The 17796-nt window shown below is 36.8% G+C and overlaps 1 protein-coding gene across 2 annotated transcripts in view; it reads right to left on the bottom strand.

The window, feature by feature from the left end:
• Positions 1 to 17796, bottom strand: part of LOC143363844 (protein trachealess-like) — a 311845-nt gene that overhangs the window by 172046 nt on the left and 122003 nt on the right. The window contains exon 4 of one of the 2 annotated variants that reach the window (XM_076804378.1): positions 4551 to 4580. The exons of the other annotated variant lie outside the window; for it this stretch is intronic. Coding sequence (XP_076660493.1) covers positions 4551 to 4580 — 30 coding nt within the window. The remainder of the gene's footprint in view (positions 1 to 4550; positions 4581 to 17796) is intronic. 2 annotated transcript variants of the gene reach the window in all.

The following is a 17796-nucleotide window of genomic DNA, read 5'->3' as shown; positions in this document are numbered from 1 at the left end:
GAATTCAAGTTTTTTATTATCGGGAAATATTAAATTTTATGTTTTATTTTCGAGTGAGTAACGCTAAATATGTAATAACTAAACAGCGGACTTGATTTTTCCATTTCGGAAAAATGGGTGAGATTTGGAACAGTAGAAAAATCAAAAGAGTTTGATAATATCTCACGTCACTTACTACTTACGAAAACTATTAAAAGGGAAAAATTAATTCTTATTTGGTCTTGCAATTGATACAAACAATTATTATTTTCTATAAAGATTCACCGTCTAATAACATTAACTACTAATAACATTAAATTATCGTAATATTCGAGAGGTATAATATTAATTAGATAATACAAATTAGAAAATCAAAATCCATTGATTTTCAAAGATTAATATTTTCATTGTAATACACTGCCATTTAAATTTATAATTTCATAGAACAATCACACAACCAGCTTCCGGTATTGTGTTCAATGTACATTTTATATTGCGACATACATTTTCGATCGACACAAGGGAATCCGTGCGATTGTATCATCAACTGAATACTGTTGCTAGTACACATAAGTGTACAAATACTTTTCACTTGCAGAGTATGTTACCCTTCAAGTCCGCGTCAATTACGGACTCTACAACCGCAAGAGTAACATTCTGAGATCGACAAGCAGTATAAATTGTCGGGTAGCTATCTTCGAGTCTGTGTCCAGAATAGAGCAACCACATTCCAGCAGGGTGGAGCTGGTGCGAACACAATTTTCGAGTCGGCCGGCCCGTAACAGCGCGACGGTGGTTGCATAAGCCCACGTAAAGGATCGCAGTTCATAGGACCCGTTTTGAACCGTTCATTATGGAGATCCGTAGGAAGTATTATGCGTTTATATTATGCGCGATGCAGACGGAATTAGGTGTTGCAGTCGTTGCGCCGGCGCGCAAATAAAACGCGAGGCGAGAAGTTTCGGTAATACCTTATGATTTTCTCATTTAAACGAACCGCGCTTGAGATATTGTCAAGATCATTTCTTTTCTAGGTCGGTACATCTGTCAGTTGTTTACATTGCACTTTTAAGCACAATCTGTCAGATAGTTTGTGCGTAATAGCTTTGTAAACAAGTCATTGTTTGGTGTACTCTGCGAATTTCGCTATGTCGAATTTAGTCGAGCAAAGAGTCTGCCTGAAATTTTGTTTTTATAACAAAATATCATGTGCGGAAGCGTTGAAAATGTTAACGGTAGCCTACGGGGACTCGACAATGTCGAAAACACAACTATACGAGTGGTAGAAAGAGTTTAAAGCAGACCGTACTGTGGTTGATGATTTGCCTCGTTCCGGTCGTCCATCCACCTCTGTGACTGACGAAAACATCGAAAAAGTTAAGAAAATTGTGCTCGAATGTTTTGGGCATGAGACGAGTTGAAGCGCGGCTTGTGTCGAGAGTGCTGAATTTTTGACAATGCATCGGCTCACACATCTCATCTTGTACGCGACTATTTGACCAAAAACAACGTTAATACCGTTCCGCAAGCTCCGTATTCACCTGACATGGCCCCGTGTGACTTTTCCTGTTCCTACGACTCAAGTTACCACTTCGCGGAAAGCGTTTTGAGACGATTGAGGCGATAAAGGAGAATTCGCAGAAGGAGCTGAAGGCGATTCCAAAATCGGCTTATGAAAAGTGTTTTGAAGATTGGAGGAAGCGTTGGAATATGTGTATTGCTTGCGATGGAGATTACTTTGAAGGGAATAAAATAAATATCGATGAATAATTACACCGTTTTTGTTTTATTGACAAATTCCTGATACTTTTTGATCATAATGTAGGCATTATTATCGGCGCGATGCTCCGCGATTACGGCCGAACCACACCGTGTCGCAGTTTAGTCCCATTTATATTGTTAATAGAATCATTATTAGGTTATCGTAGCGATTTATCCGGCTAATTGGAGCCGGTGTTTTCGGACGAGAAGGGAAAATACGCAGAGCCAAGCCGAGACGAAGCGGGGTTCTTTCGTGAGCTCCGGTTAACACGGGCACCATTCTCCATTCCGCCCGGGAATATTCGGACGTTATTATCTCTCTGATACAACCTGCGAAATCATAGAGTAGCGAGACTGTGTGCGCACGCCCGCTCGCGCTTTAAAAAAAGTTAATTGTCGTGTAGCGCAATAATTACTTTCAGGCTCCCCCGTCTAAGGAGTTTCTATGCGAATCCGCCCGGATGGGGACGGTGCTTGATCTTCTGCTTGAATCTCAAGCGACAGAATTTGCCGAAACGATTGCCGTCTGCGTAAAAATACGAGGTTTTATGACTCAAGAGAAATTCTAATTTATCCCTGAAATAGAAGTAACCAAGCCCCTAAATTATACAAAAAATAGTACAAACTATAAATTATTGAGAAGCTATTCATTTATCGTACCTGTTGCTATTTATTTGTGTGCTGCATTACAAATAGATCTTCCTTCACAGTGTATGTGAAATTATCTAATTAATTAAAAATTTTTTAAAGGGGACTAAGCGAAATTCTTAATTTTTTATTACGAGACACGACGAAAGTAACTAGACAAGAATACACTGCACTTTTGGTCCTTGCAATTAATGCAAAAAATTTATATTTCGCGAAAAAAGAACTCCGCAGCCTATTTATTATATTACGTATATACCCTGCGAGTAAAAATATTGAATTTTAGTACTATTTTAAATAAAATTAAATTCATTGTACTACATATCTCAATTTTCATTTTACTTTTATTCTAATTATAAATCTTCGTTTTCGTAAATATCGATTTAACATATATTTATATTTATTTGAAAAGGAATTGAATACTTATACAATAGATTCCTGTATAACGCGATGGAAAGACTGTATGTGTGATGTATTTTATGTTGCAGTAAATTTACTAAAAATTCTGCTCATTGATAACAGGTATTCCTGGACTTCCCGAATAATAAAACTGATTATATCAAGTGACAAAAAATAATTGTTACGAGAATGCTAAACGTTCCATTGTTCGGTGCATTTGTGAATAAAAATATTGAATTACAGTCATCTTCCGACAGACATTTTTAACGTCAATAATTACTTACTTCAATGGACCCACTTCATTTCTCTATGGATCACCTGCACGAAAAGGCGATTGCCATTAAATTCGTCATACCGTGAAGTACACACGTGCCCCCGGGGGCAATTTGCATCCGAGCAAAAAATTGACTCGACACCTTAAAAACTCTCCCGACGTCATTTACTCCTCATTTTCGGGCGGTCCATGCGCTCCTCAATTTGCGCAGCTGTGGGCTGCTTCAAATTTTCGTCGAATCTATCAAATGGGACCTGCCACCCTTCTTAATTTTATCGCATGAAACTTCTTGCAACAAAAATTCGAGACTTTTACTCTAGACCATTAATCTTCTGTTGTTGGCGGTTGCGAGTCTCCGTCGTTTCGACAGCACGATTTTAATTGGACATTTTGTTAAATTACCACACGAAAAGTATTTTATTTAATCGTGTTATTTCTGTATTTAGGATACATAGCTAAACAAACGGATCTTTATATCCTATATCTTTTTTAATAATATTCTTTAATTCTCAAGATTTTCTGCAGACCCGATTCTTATTAAAATATATAATGTTACTAATGTATATACCTATTAAAAACGTATGATAGGTTTGTGAAGTACATATATCTTATTTGTTTTCTTTACTAGTAGCGATAAAATGTAATTTTAATTGGTGTGTCGTTTCCATAAACCTTTGATATTTTATCAAATTTATTTTTCTCAGTCATTCCTGGAGATTTAACAATAATGGTTGTGGAAACAGAAATAATAGATGTATAAATTAATTCGTGGTCCTTGCAACTAACCAGTTGTAACTTTATTTTAATATTACAAGCAAATAAAATTGAAACAATTTATCTGTTTACTGAAAGAAAAAGTTCACAGTCGCCATTCATCACAGCAATTACTTACACTTGTCATCTTGCGTTTCATAAATTCCAACAAACTTTCGTTGACTGTTACTATAAAAACGACTGTTCAAGATCAATCAATGAATTGTGTTGCAATATGTGCACTGCGAGTTCTGTGTATTTATGCAATAAAAGGAGTAGTTACTGAGCAGTAATTTGAAATAGTAGAAAAATTTAAAGAATTGAAGAACATTGATTACTGTTTTCAATCAGCTAAAATTATGTAAAACAGAAGGACATTTCCGAGTGTCTCCTGTTTCTCGCAACGGACGCAGAAATTTTTCACTGCGCATTAATAATAAGACAGCACCAACCACTCAAAGTGTAATCGAATACAAATCGACATTCTCTCCCAATATCCATAATTGCCAATTATATTTACTGCCGGGTCTCGCAAAACCGATAAAAAGATAAAACTATCCCACCGACGACGAAGCGAACAAAGTGTATACCAAACGCAGCGACGATAAAAGAGGAAGAAAACGAGAAGAACGAAAAAGACTGGTGAAAGAAAGGGTGTTTGAGCGGCGCAAAGAAAGAGAAAGAGCGAGAGTGAGAGTGAGAGAGATTGGGCATGCATTCGAAACTAAAACTAGCATACCTTTCGAAAGCGTAGTGTCTCTCGTCAAATCTGTAACACATAAACAAGCATTGTCACTACACGGCATTAGTGCGGGACACGGCACACGAGGGTCATTCGAAACGGAAAAAAAGGGCCGGTGTGCCCGACTCGTTTTATAAACTAGTTTCTCCCGTCGTGAAAAGAGGAAAGATAGAGGCGAAAGACAGACAGGATAGAGAACAGAGAGACCGAAGTTGGTGAACGAAGGACGGAATAAAGAACGCCGGGGGATGGAGGACAAAGTGATGGGGTAGCAGGAAGGTAGAAAGGCAGGTGGAGAAAGAAGAAGCACACGGGGGACGGGGAGGGGGGAGAGCACAGCGAAGATTATTTGAGCCGGTAGACGGGTAGTTTGGTGCACATAAGTAGTTATACCTATAAGTAGACATAATCATCACCAGCGTAGGTAGGCAGACAGGTAAGGTTAATTCCCAAACCCCGTATTATGGTCCCCGAATCAACTTTTCCATAGTATAATAAGCAATTTTATGATGTGCACTCGTAATTATATTGAGATTAGATAAGACCAGTCCGTTTAGTCTGCCGGGCTCTTCGACATCGAGACCGAACATTGTCCGACTCGAAAAAATTCGAGCAAGTGTGTGCGCGGCGATTGGCGTTCCAGTTTTGTCGCGTCTTTTTATTGGACGGGATTTGCACCTCCATTAGCTGTCCCCTTCCTCATCCTCCATCTTTTCTTCTTCAATTTGTTAACCAGTTTGAAATTGTAGCGTCATTCGTTTCACTTGTTTCATGTCTGTTGCGGGGTTCTTGTTTGCGCGTAAGTGAATTCGATAATTGTGGACGGGGGTTTTAACTTGCGATGGTAATTTTGATTACATGGAATTATGGAAATTGTGCAGATTTGGAGTCAGACTGGTATTGCCAAATTTCTAAGAAGTGTTATTTCCAAATTGGTAGCACAATTTAAAGAGGGGCGCTTGCACATAAAAGAATAAATGGACAGAGTCGATTAAAATTACAGTGTTTACTCGATATATGTCCAAAACACGGGTCTAGCCACGGACAAATATCGGCCAGGAGACTACCTACCACTACTACTATTCTTTGGTCCACGCGACCTTACATTCCTCGGCAACCGAGGTCTCTCGAACTTCTTGGCCCCTAACGGGGTATATACCCCGTGGCAGTGGGGATAGTTCTGGGATTTTTATCGACTAGGCATTTGGGATATATACAGAGTAAACACTGTATATTAAACTGTCTGTGTATTTGAAACAATTGAATTTGAATTTTAACTAGACATTTTTCCATAGATAAAATTCTTTTTCTTTTGCAGTGCCATTAGTTCAGGTTAATATTGTATGTGTACCAGATAAACTGAATTTACTCAAAATGTCCCATCAAAATTTTTCATGCAATTAACAATTATGTATTTACAATGCCATAAAAGTGTTATTCACACTTCAAATGAGATTACAAAATTCGAGAAGTCTTAAAACATTTATTATAAAATATCATAAACAACACGCAATTTCATTCAACCGATATCACTCAAGAAACTAAACAATTGTAATGAATATTATATTTGATTTATGCAAAAATTTTCTATTGATTAGTAACTTATACATGTTTTTGGAAAATTCTTTTATTCTTTTACATTTTTAGAGCGTCATCATAATAACAAAATTCAAATTCCCCGATCTAACCGCATGATTTTGAAAAATAAAGTAGAACGAAAAAGACCATTTCATGATAAATGTAAACGTCAATTGGTTTTAACACGTTCACTATCAAATTACAAGTGCCAGAAAATCCAATAGAATCAAAGTATTTTAACTATGTAATAAAATCAAAACTGGGAAGATCAAATTTATCATAGTGATTGTTCTTGTAATCGTTTATAACTCGTAACCGAAGTAACCAATATCGGTGAAATTTTCAGCATGGATATAATTTATTCGAGCGAATCAAACACATTCCTTAAATTTTCAATACAGGCTCAGATAAAAAAGCTGAAAAAACCAACTTTTACTATTTCTTTTGCGAGTCTTAGTAACTTGCGATTCTTTTTTCTTTATTCTTAACTTTATTAGGGAGTTATTAATAAAAAACACGAACCAATCAGAGCGCGGTTACAGTGGACGGATTCTGGTTCGGCCAATAGCAACGCTACCCTCAGCGGGACCAGTCGCCGAGCCGAGTTTGTTCGCTATAGCTGCGCTTTATTTGGTCCGTGTTTTTCGTTAATAACTCGAAAACAAAACCGTGAAGAACATTTTCATAAAGCAAACAGCTACTTCAAATGACGTCAGGAACCAACCCTCTCAAGGTTTTCCGGCATTTTTTGACACCCTGTGTACTCTATAGAGCAATATATTCAATCATTTCTCATGAAAGAGTCTAAAATTTCAGCAATTTTAACCCTGGATAACTAATATGTCGTAATTATTAGTAATTCTTAATAATAATAATTTCGTAATTAACTTTCCATAATTATTTTTTTAATGAAGTTTTTACCGAAAAAAATCGGAATTTTCCTTCTGCATCTAGCACAGTGGATGCTGAAATGATTAGGACACTTGAAATAAGTTTAGTACATTAATCGACGAATTCTTAATTGGAAACCTAGTTTCTCTAAATTCTTATTATTAGTCGCATCCATGATACTGTGCCTTGCCATCGCCTAAATTCCTTACAGAAAAATATTTAAGGTTCTCGATTGGCCTGGAAATTATCCAGATCTCAACGCAATCAAGAATCTATTGAAGCAACAATTAGTTGACTGTTTAATTTCAATATGACAATAAAAAGCAAAAAATAAATTGTATGAAATGTATCGAAAGTATGCTGAGAAGACTGTACAAATTACCTTACAAAATTTTAATTTTTCTCATGTTTTTGTAATGATCAAATAAAAATATTTCAATTCAAAAAGTTAAGTTTATTCTTAACACTTTACTTACCGACAGTTTTCTAATAGTTTTTTGCAAATCGAAGATCATCAGTTCAGAATTTCTCAATAAGTTGTTCAAAAGTGACAGCAATTTCATTCATAATTCAACAAATCTTTAGAATTAATGTAATGCAACATGTTCTTACGGAATTGTTGAAAATTATCGTGCTTTGTTTACATACAGCTGGGCCATTAAAAAGCGTGTTAATAGGCTTCCGGTAGGCAAGGTTTTAAATCCTATAATTTTATCATGGCGCAAGTATAGAAAATACATTATTCGCACAGCAGCCTAATTCGAAAATCTACTGTAATCGATGGAATGTGGTGCGCATTGTGATTCGCAAATCCACAAAATCGGCGCGCGTTCCGGTAATCGAAGCCAACCGACAGATTGAGGGGGTGGGTGGAAGGAGGGGGGGCATTGTACCTCTCGGGCGTGCAACTTTTTGCCGGTCGAAACTCAAGTTCACGACAAACAAGCTCCGCTTGACACGGTACATTTACAATGCTATTTTTCTCCTAAATGGAACTTCTTCTGATATCGCGATCGAGAAGTCAGCTTTGCGGCCGTTTTTCCGATCCCATCGAGCGGAGCGAGCCCGCGGACCGGAATGTCGGCCGAACCGATAAAAACCGAATCAAATATCTACCGTTCGGCCCGGACCACTCGACTAATGAAAATACCCATTGTTACTCCGTTGGTTTTGCGCGGAGAAATTTTGCGACTGCAGTATCCCGGCCTCGTGTGGCATTTCACTGCCCGGACGTATTAGGCTGAACACGTAATTACTGCGTTTCTTTACGCCGAGTTTCACCCTTCCCTGTTCCCGTGTACTTTTCCTATTTCGGCTCGAGCCCGGCTGAATTAAATCAACAAAAAACGACACCACGGCGCTCGACGCCCCGTGATTTTCGAAACGTCGTCGTTACGGATGTATCTGAATCTGTCTATCGAATGCTAACAATTTATGTACTGGACTTCCATATTCGAATAAAGTCAGTGTAACGAGTATTCCCTTTGAAAACGAATGTAACTTTCTGAAAATTGGACCAAACGGCTTGAAGTTTTTTGAAATGTCAAGATTAGTTAACTAGGTAATGCGTAAATAATTTTTTTTTACAAAATTTCGACGAAAAAAGTTAACGTCACGATTTTCAAGTTCTTCATCTGCGCTTACAATGAAAATTTAGAACGTGCTTTTTGTGAATCTAAGCAAGTTATACACACATACGAATTTTCATCGAAATCGGTTGACGCATAAAAAAGCTATATGCATTATAAGAGGTGAAAATATTTGAATTTAGCGATTCATTTAAATCGCAAACTCTTAGTATCTTTCAATTTTTGTTTTTTTCAATCAATTATGTTTCACAGCAACCATGATCAATTTCGTTGAAACTTTGTGCACGTGTGTAACTTACTTAGATCTACGAAAGACATCTAAATTTTCATTATAGACACAGATAAAAAGCTTAAAAATCATGACCTTTCTTTTCTTCTCCGCAATTGCGACCAATAGCACTTTTTAAAACCAAATTATTTACGCATAACCTAGGGAATTAATTCTTCTAACATCTCAAAAAAAAAAAAAACCGTGCCGTTTGGTCTAATTTTAAAAAAGTTTTCCTTTTTTATAGTTTACGAATATTTTTTACACCCACTGTGGGTATCTAATAGAAGGCCCATAGAACGGTTTCTATTCATATAATGTTACTTCGGGGGAAAATCGAATTGAAATCTATTTGAAAAGTAATTATAAATGATTCTATCTCTATATGCTTCCAGGTTGACGCTATGTGAAAAGTGCGTGTAATATGATTCCATTTAACATGATAGATCAATATAATTCTCTATTACAGCCGCAATATAATTCCAATTTGGCATTGAGTTTTCTATGAACCTGTATTAGAGAGGCGCTCTATAAAATTCTATTTCGGTAGTAAGTTTAATATAATTCTACCTCATGAGAGGATTGGATAAAATTCTATTCCAGTAGTGGAATTTGGAACTCTTAAAAAAATAATAATAATATGTAAATAATAATTATTCAAGCCACGTTCATGAATTGCATGAAACTTAGAATCGTATTGAATTTTTACTGGAATAAAATTATATTGAACGCTACTTTTCAATAAAATCATGTTACACGAACTTTTTAAGTAACCTCATGTTGCAAGTATTTTTCCAATAGAATCATATAGAATTATTTTTTGGATATCTTTGTACGTCGCGGCGTCGACAATTATTTTAGCGACGATCAAACGACGCGGAGGAATTTCTGCGGTAGAAATCCTATCGAGATGTATATTAAGTGGACTGTAGAACTTAATTGAAACGAGTCGATGGAGGTTTGAATAATGTATTTTGACAGTAGCAGCGAGATACAGTTTCGATGTTTTAAGCGTGACGGTTACTGTGCTTCTCTCTTCTTTAAGGAAAGTGGAGACAAATATATAGGATTGGAAAGGAGAAGGGGGTGGATAGGGGTAGTTGGCAGATAAAGGAAAAGACGCTTTGCACATGTTGGCCTTGGAAGAGTTTTAGGAACAGTTCGAAATATGATTTTTGCAGACCGTAACGATAACTTAGAATTACCCCAATTCGGCCTGTAGCGGCGGTTTATTGTGGTACCCCTCGGACATGCGGAAGCAGTAAACCTCTGTACGGTGCTCCATGCGCCCTCACAGAGAACCCCCAAGTACGGTGTTCCGTATCGGACGGAACAATCTTTGTATGAAATACTTCGAAATTGGAGCCATCGAATTGTTCCAGTATTCAGTCACTTCAGGCTAGTATTTAGCCATCTTTAGCATTGCCTAAATGTATAATATGGGGATACAAGCCTACACATTGGAAGTAAGGAATGGGCTGACCATTGTGCTAATTGAAATTAAGGGTTTGCTAGTAGTTATTTATTTTTAAGTTTTCAGGAAGGTTGACTATTAGATAGTGTCTAGAATGAGGAACATTTACTAAAATTAGCACATCCACTACAATCGTTTATTATCATTAATAAGCTACATAATTGTATTCTATGCAATATATCATCTCACAAAACACGAAAAAAATATTATTTAAAGAAATCGCAAAAAATATTAGATTGATTTTCTTTACGCCACATTATGGTCTTTATATACACGTACAATGTGACGGCTGATAGCGAACGTATTAATTTTCTATTTGATTGTATTCTACACATACATGCGAAGTAAGTAAAACTGACGGTGTAGTCGCAGAGATTTTACAGAGTGGACGAAAATGATTAATGAAGGAGTCACGAAGTATTCCATAATATTGAACTGTTCTATGTTTCACTAGAAACTCGAACATCGCCCGCTTTGAAATCGAACACACGAGATAATTTCGAACGTACATTTTATGCAATCGTCGTGCCTACTTGACTTATTGTGAGGCAACGTTTAAAAAACGATTTCTGCGATATCTATTCACGCGAGGGAACCGTGCGTCGAAAGAAATTTCGTCTTCCTCGATTCGTTATCGATTCTCTTTTCCGACGCGGGGGGAAAAGGAACAACGGGTCTCTACTGGGACCGTTGAGGACCGCGACAGCCGCAGTCAATTGCCATTACGGGAAATTAAATCAGCCGTGCTTCTATTTACACAGCCCCCAATTTCGTGTAAATTGGCCGACTATCGAGATAACGCCGGTTTCTGGCCGACGAACGATCTTTCTGAGTCACCTAAAAGAAATCCAGCGAATGCTATTTTTTCCAGCTTCTGACTATACTTCGAGTAGCATTATTGTAAAAAATTCAGAATATAGAAATGGTATTCCTCTCCTAGTAACTGATAATTAAACTGTGAATTTTATCCATTTATCATATGTAAAAATGGTAATTGATGAAAATTTGCTTGTCACAACTTTAACATTTTAAGAGCAGAATAAATGTTCCCGTTTAACTAGAACTTTTCTCTACTTTCAAGACAATAAATTTTCCTCATACAAAAATGGGCAGAGTGAAAGTGTTTCAGTGAATGCACTGCGTTTTATAACAGCTTTTTCCGAAAGAGGAGTGACAGTATGTGGTCATGAAATTGCAGTTAGTCCGTGATTAATTCAAAATTGTAACATTCGACTGCTGCGGTATCCAGTTTTCTTTCGATGTAAGACGATGGCTCGGAGATGGCTTTCGATGTATTGGGGATGAGTTGTCCGGCAGACCATAAAATCGTCAAGCAGCGACATCTTTGGTTGAAGAAGACATATTTTATCAACGAATTTTACTTTTTCGATTGTATTACGATAAAAATTGAATTTTTTAGTTTTTTACGTTTTTTATTTACCAGATTCTTATCTCCATTTTGCAGCTCGTTTCACCATCAACGTCCGTCAATGAATCACCGTGACCGATGCCTCCCATAGCGATCACCGCGTAACTTGATAGGAGCATTAAAAAAAGGATCTGCCGCGTGATCCCCGAGACAGAGCACGTAAATTGTGACAATCTGCTCGCGGACGAGCGTCGCGTCGGTGCGTCTCGAGAGCTATTGACCTCTAAAGAAACCAGCTTCATTGAAGGCGAGGGTCGATAGCGCGACGGAAGAACGTGAAAACAATTTGAATCGCGACCGGTGCATTCATTTGGGATCGGTTTTGGAACGGTTCTCCCTGATCCGCATTTAAGTTAGCCTCACGTTCGGCCGCAGCACGTGATCCAGCTGCTCGAGAGGAATCCCACGTATCCGTGACGTCACTCTATCTCCGCCGCGAGGCAAGCTGCACGCCGATACGAGCGCGAGACTTCTGTCTAGTCACTGACTTATTAGGAATTCCGCTCGACCCACGTGCAGAAATTCGGCTGCGCCACGTGCATTCGCCGGACGCACGTTCTTATAATTTGCGAGACGTCGCCGGACTGCTTAAACCCTAACCGTGGGGGCCTTTCACCCCCTTCGAGACGCTGCCCATTGATTCACGCACAGCGAATAGCACCTCGCTCTCGTTAACTTTGACGCCCCGATTATCCTATCCCGTGTCCGTAGCACCGTCTCGCGGTTAGGGTTGTTATCATCTTCTTGAAGTTACTGCGGCCTCGGCAAATACACCGCATAAGTTATTGCTGATTTCACACCGTTACTTTCTATTTGGTTCTCATGCAATATGCAGTTGTCGAATAGATGAATATCATAAAATAATAGCTTACTGAACCAAGTTCTATTACTGAGTATAGTATGATATATAACCTCAAAACTGACGCAAGTTTTGTTGCGATATGTGTGGACTTATTAGCTACAAGCTTTGAAGGTGACTTGATATGTACGTGAAAAATGTTTGGGGGTAGATATTTAATCCTTTTCTTGAAAGTTGACATAACAAAACATGAAAGAACTTTCACTTATACTTAATATGTATATGTAAAATGTTAGGTGCAGATATTCCATTCTTTTTAAGATACAAACACATTAAATTTCATACCTATTCGTATGCCGTAATATACATACTTATATATTAATATAATACATATACAGGGTGAGTCACCTAACGTTTGCACCTCAAATATCTTTGTTGTTTCTAAAAATACGTAAAATATGGTAAGGACAAAGTTGAATGGTACAATGGGGCTGACACGATGCAAAAAAAATTTTGTTTTTATGTCATTTTTTGGAGATATCAAGGTCACCTTGACTTTTTAAAATGGAACCACCCTTTTATAAACACCTACAATGATAGTCCCTTTCATTAGGAATTCAGTGACTATATTATTCCAAGGTCATTCAAGGTCAAGGACAGAAAAGCGTATAAAACTAAAATATGGAAGCAGAATACCTGTATTTTATAAATGTTCGAAATGATGGCCGTCTACGTCGATCCATTGATGTAAACGAGTTCCGAAGGAATGTTGAACTCTGATAAGTACATCAGAGGTGATATTCGTACATGCTCTGATGATACGCTGACGCATATCTTCAACTGTTATTGGAGCGTCCATGTACACGGTCTCTTTTAGCAGATCCCATAAAAAGAAATCCAGTGGATTTAAATCAGGCGAACGTGCTGGCCATGAAACTGTTCCGCCTCGTCCAATCCATCGGTTTGGATATCGAGAATCCAACGTTTCTCTTGCTACTCGTGCATAATGAGCAGGACAACCGTCATGTTGGTACCACATATCGTAGCGATTTTGTAAAGGGACATCTTCTAACAAAATTCTCCAAAATCATTCATCCAAGATCATTCTTGATCTTCTTGCAAAAATTGAGCGCATTTCTATCCCGTTATCATTCCGTTAACGAAATATCGTCCAATTACTTTGTCGTTCAAAATACCACACCACACGTTTAGGCTCCATTGTCTTTGATGATCAATTTCTCGCAGCCTGTGCGGATTATCCACACACCAATAATGGGCGTTCCGTAGATTAATTGAGCCACGATTAGTGAATGCTGCTTCGTCCGTAAACAAGACATTAGAAAAAAATTAATGATTTTGAAGCAATCCCCATTGACAAAAGTTAATTCTATTTTGAAAATCATTCCCGTGCAATTCTTGATAGAGCGATATGTGGAACGGATGAAATTTATGTCGGGCCAGAATTCGTATTACGCTACTTTGACTTATGCCTGCTCCCCAGGAAATTTTTCTCGTACTCACGTAAGGATTGACAGCTTTAGGTGCTAAAATATGGATTTCATTGTCTTCATTAGTCGTGGGATTCTTCCGTTTGTGCTGTCTTGCATGTAGACTTCCAGTACTTCGAAATAACCTGTACGTATTAATGAAAGTATGTCTAGAAGGAGTGTTTCGCTCGGGGTACCTTTCTTCATAAAATAATCGGGCCTGCACTGCATTTTGTCTACATTCACAGTAAATCGTGATCATATCACACTTTTCAGTCATTGAATAAGACATAGCGGAATCGCGTTTGGAAACAAACTGATAGTAAATAAGAATGCTGAATAACAATAACATTGAAGGACCTTAGTATGCTTACTTTAACTACGACCATAGTATGTTTACTATTTACTATAAGTCTCAACCGTGATAAACGTATTCTGCTTTCATATTCTAAATCTTATACGTTTTTTCTGTCCTTGACCTTGAATGACCTTGGAATAATATAGTCACTGAATTCCTAATGAAAGGGATTGTCATTGTAGGTGTTTAAAAAAAGGGTGGTTCCATTTAAAAGAGTCAAGGTGACCTTGATATCTCTTAAAAAATGACATAAATACAAAATTTTTATGGCATCGTGTCAGCCCCATTGTACCATTCAACTTTGTCCTTACCATATTTTACGTATCTTCGGAAACAACAAAGATATTTAAGGTGCAAACGTCAGGTGACTCACCGTGTATACATGTATATTCTTTGTATCAGTGTCCTGCAATTATCATCAATCGTCATACATTGAGCTATACCTGACTATCACCATATGTTTTACGTTGAGTGAATCGAATTGTTTTTACATCTTCTTGTAAATATTATGAAATATAGTATACGCCGTTCTACTAGATCAGGGTGGGTAGATTTCGGGTGCCGCAAAATTTTGAATTGTTTATGTGTAAAAAGGCAAATACGTCTCATCCTTTATATCTCTACTAACTTTAAAATCCAAAAAATAATAATAATAGAGGTGCCGTGAATTTTGTTTAATGATTTCAGTGTGCCGCCAGACAAAAAACTTTGAGAACCACTGTACTAGACATCCATTCATTTATCCGGCAGTTTTGTATTAGAGTTATAGGAATGGTGTAAATAGCAAGATGTGTATTTTTTAATAATTAATCCAGCTGCATAACCCGATTGAAAATATCTTAATTTGTTTAAGAAACAACTTCCTCTTGTTCATTTTTCCAATCAGAGCCTTAAAATTTACTTGCAGTAGTTACAGGTGTAACATCCGGAGCCATAACGAGCACATTCACACTGTATCCATATATCACATTGAAACACTGCACCCACTATTCTCCTCTTTTGTCGTTGTTGTATTTTACACTGCAGAAGAGGCACACAATAACATTGCTACGTTACGGAATATTTAAAATTACATGATATTGAGACATAACATTCCATGCCACTTTTTGTATTTTCGAAATAGTTTCAAAATTGACGCGAATCTATGATTTATTTTAAAGTTTTGTCATATTGTAATACTAGTGAATACTAGTTAAATACTAGTTGGAAAGTCTAAATCTGTAGAAAATAATACCACAGAAAGGTAGATTCTTAGCATGATATAATTAAAAATATTACAGCGCTAGAAGCTCGGATAGTACGTTTGTAATTGGATTGATAAACTTGTGCATTAGTTACATTAATTATTTGTTACGTATATGATCCAAATTTTTGTTGTACACATGATTACATATTTTACACTTTACAGTATCCTTGTCTTATTTGATGTCACAATTATTGTATTCGTAATAAGTGGTCATTGTAGTTATAAAAATGATTACTCGTTTAAATATCTTCGTTAATTTTGAAAGGAGTGGGGAGGTTTTCAAGCTTGACTCGTCACCATTAATTACTTGTTTCTTTCTGAGCGTTAGTATAAAACCAGAAATTTAAATTATTATTAACCTGAGAACTGTTTTCCACTAGGTGCTACTGAATAATTTTCGGGAATATAACAATTTTATTGCAATGGAATGTTGACTGATTTTTGTGTAAGTGGTAACAAAAAAGCACCAAAAATGTAGCAAGCTCCAATATAATTTTCGTTTCTCACCAATTAGTCCTTGAAGACGAAAATTTTCATGAAGGTTCGCTAGACTCCGGATTTGATATATTTATAGCAAAAATAAGTAGATGGAATAGAAAATAGAAGAAGCATCAGATGAATTTAATATTGCTAGTACATTATTTTATAGCTCATTAAAATTATTAAAAGAGAAATAAATTTTTATGTAACTCCCCTTCCTGTAATGAATACAGACAATTTTTATTTTGCATAAAAATCCACAGTCTGGTTATTACCTTGCACATTACAGTGATTCACATTAGGTACAGTGAATCCGGGATATAAGTCGCCCAGACCTCTACGATAAAGGTCGCAGAATTATCCCCACTACCGCAGGGTATACCCCGTGAGGGGCCAAGAAGCTCGAGAACCGCCGCCGCCGCCGAGGATTGTGAGACCTGGAGAACAGTATACTTAACTGGACTTAATCCAATAACCAAACTTCTTTATTTTTCATTATTTTTTTATGGGACTTTGACGAACATATTCGTAGCATTTTTCTAATAAAAATGATACCAAATATGATATAATTCCGATGATATTTACTTGTGTAATGAACGATGAATGTTACTTCCCATTACAATTATATTAACAGTAAATTAGTATAAATATATTCCAAATTGTATCGTATTTGCTATCATTTTAATCAGAAAAATTCAACCAATATATTGATGAAAATCTCGTAAAAAATAATTCATAATAAAAAAGTTCAAGTTTTGATTTAAAGGCCTAAGCTCACGCCAATCTTTCATCTTTCTCGAACACCTCGACTCTCCGCGTCTCTTTCTTTCCCATACACTGTTCTTCTTTGCGTCCTTAATTTTAATCGTTCATTACACAAGTAAATATCATCGATATAATATCATATTTGGTATCATTTTCATTAGAAAAATGCCACGAATATGTTGGTGAAAGTCCCACAAAAAATAATGAAAAATAAAGAAGTTCTTGAGCTTCGCTGTTCGTTTCTACGTCTGGCACGGCATCAAAGAATAATAGGATCTCGTCGGCAGCATTTCCCCGCTGTGACTTTGACATGTAACGTGTAAGACATACGAATTAGGACGTGTTTACAGACCGCGGCGAGCGGTAACTGGTGGCGATTATCGCTGTCCTTTTTTAGGTTCGGAACTGCATCAAAGAATAGTGGCTTTCTAGCTTAAAGGACGACAGGATCCGGGCTGCTGACATAAAACGCGAATTCACCTTCCATTTACAAGATTTTTCGTTACCATTTTAAAATTTCAGCAATATTTTACGGAACCTAGATTATAAAATAATGCATCAGTGTATTAAATGTATAAGTTAATTATTCATACTTATTTTACATTTTCTCTGCAATTTTTTTCATCGCGAGAAAATTGAACATAATTAAAATCTATCAGACTAAAAATTAATCAAACATTGAAATCACATTGACCTACGAATCAAGATTTATTGCGTCTTAGACTGTCACTGTAATTCATTTGAAAATTAGGTGCATTCGAAATACAAAAACACTAAGAGTTGATTTCACACTTGTAAAGTGATTCTTTATCGAAAGATAATATTTATTTAGAAAGAATGTATTACTCCCTCGTGAACCTAGCTGTCGAAAAGCAGCGG

The sequence above is a fragment of the Halictus rubicundus genome, chromosome 2 (assembly GCF_050948215.1).
Source record: "Halictus rubicundus isolate RS-2024b chromosome 2, iyHalRubi1_principal, whole genome shotgun sequence".
Taxonomy (NCBI): Eukaryota; Metazoa; Arthropoda; class Insecta; order Hymenoptera; family Halictidae; genus Halictus; species Halictus rubicundus.
Note: the sequence above shows the minus strand (reverse complement) of the source record. Positions and strands in the feature narration are given on the sequence as shown.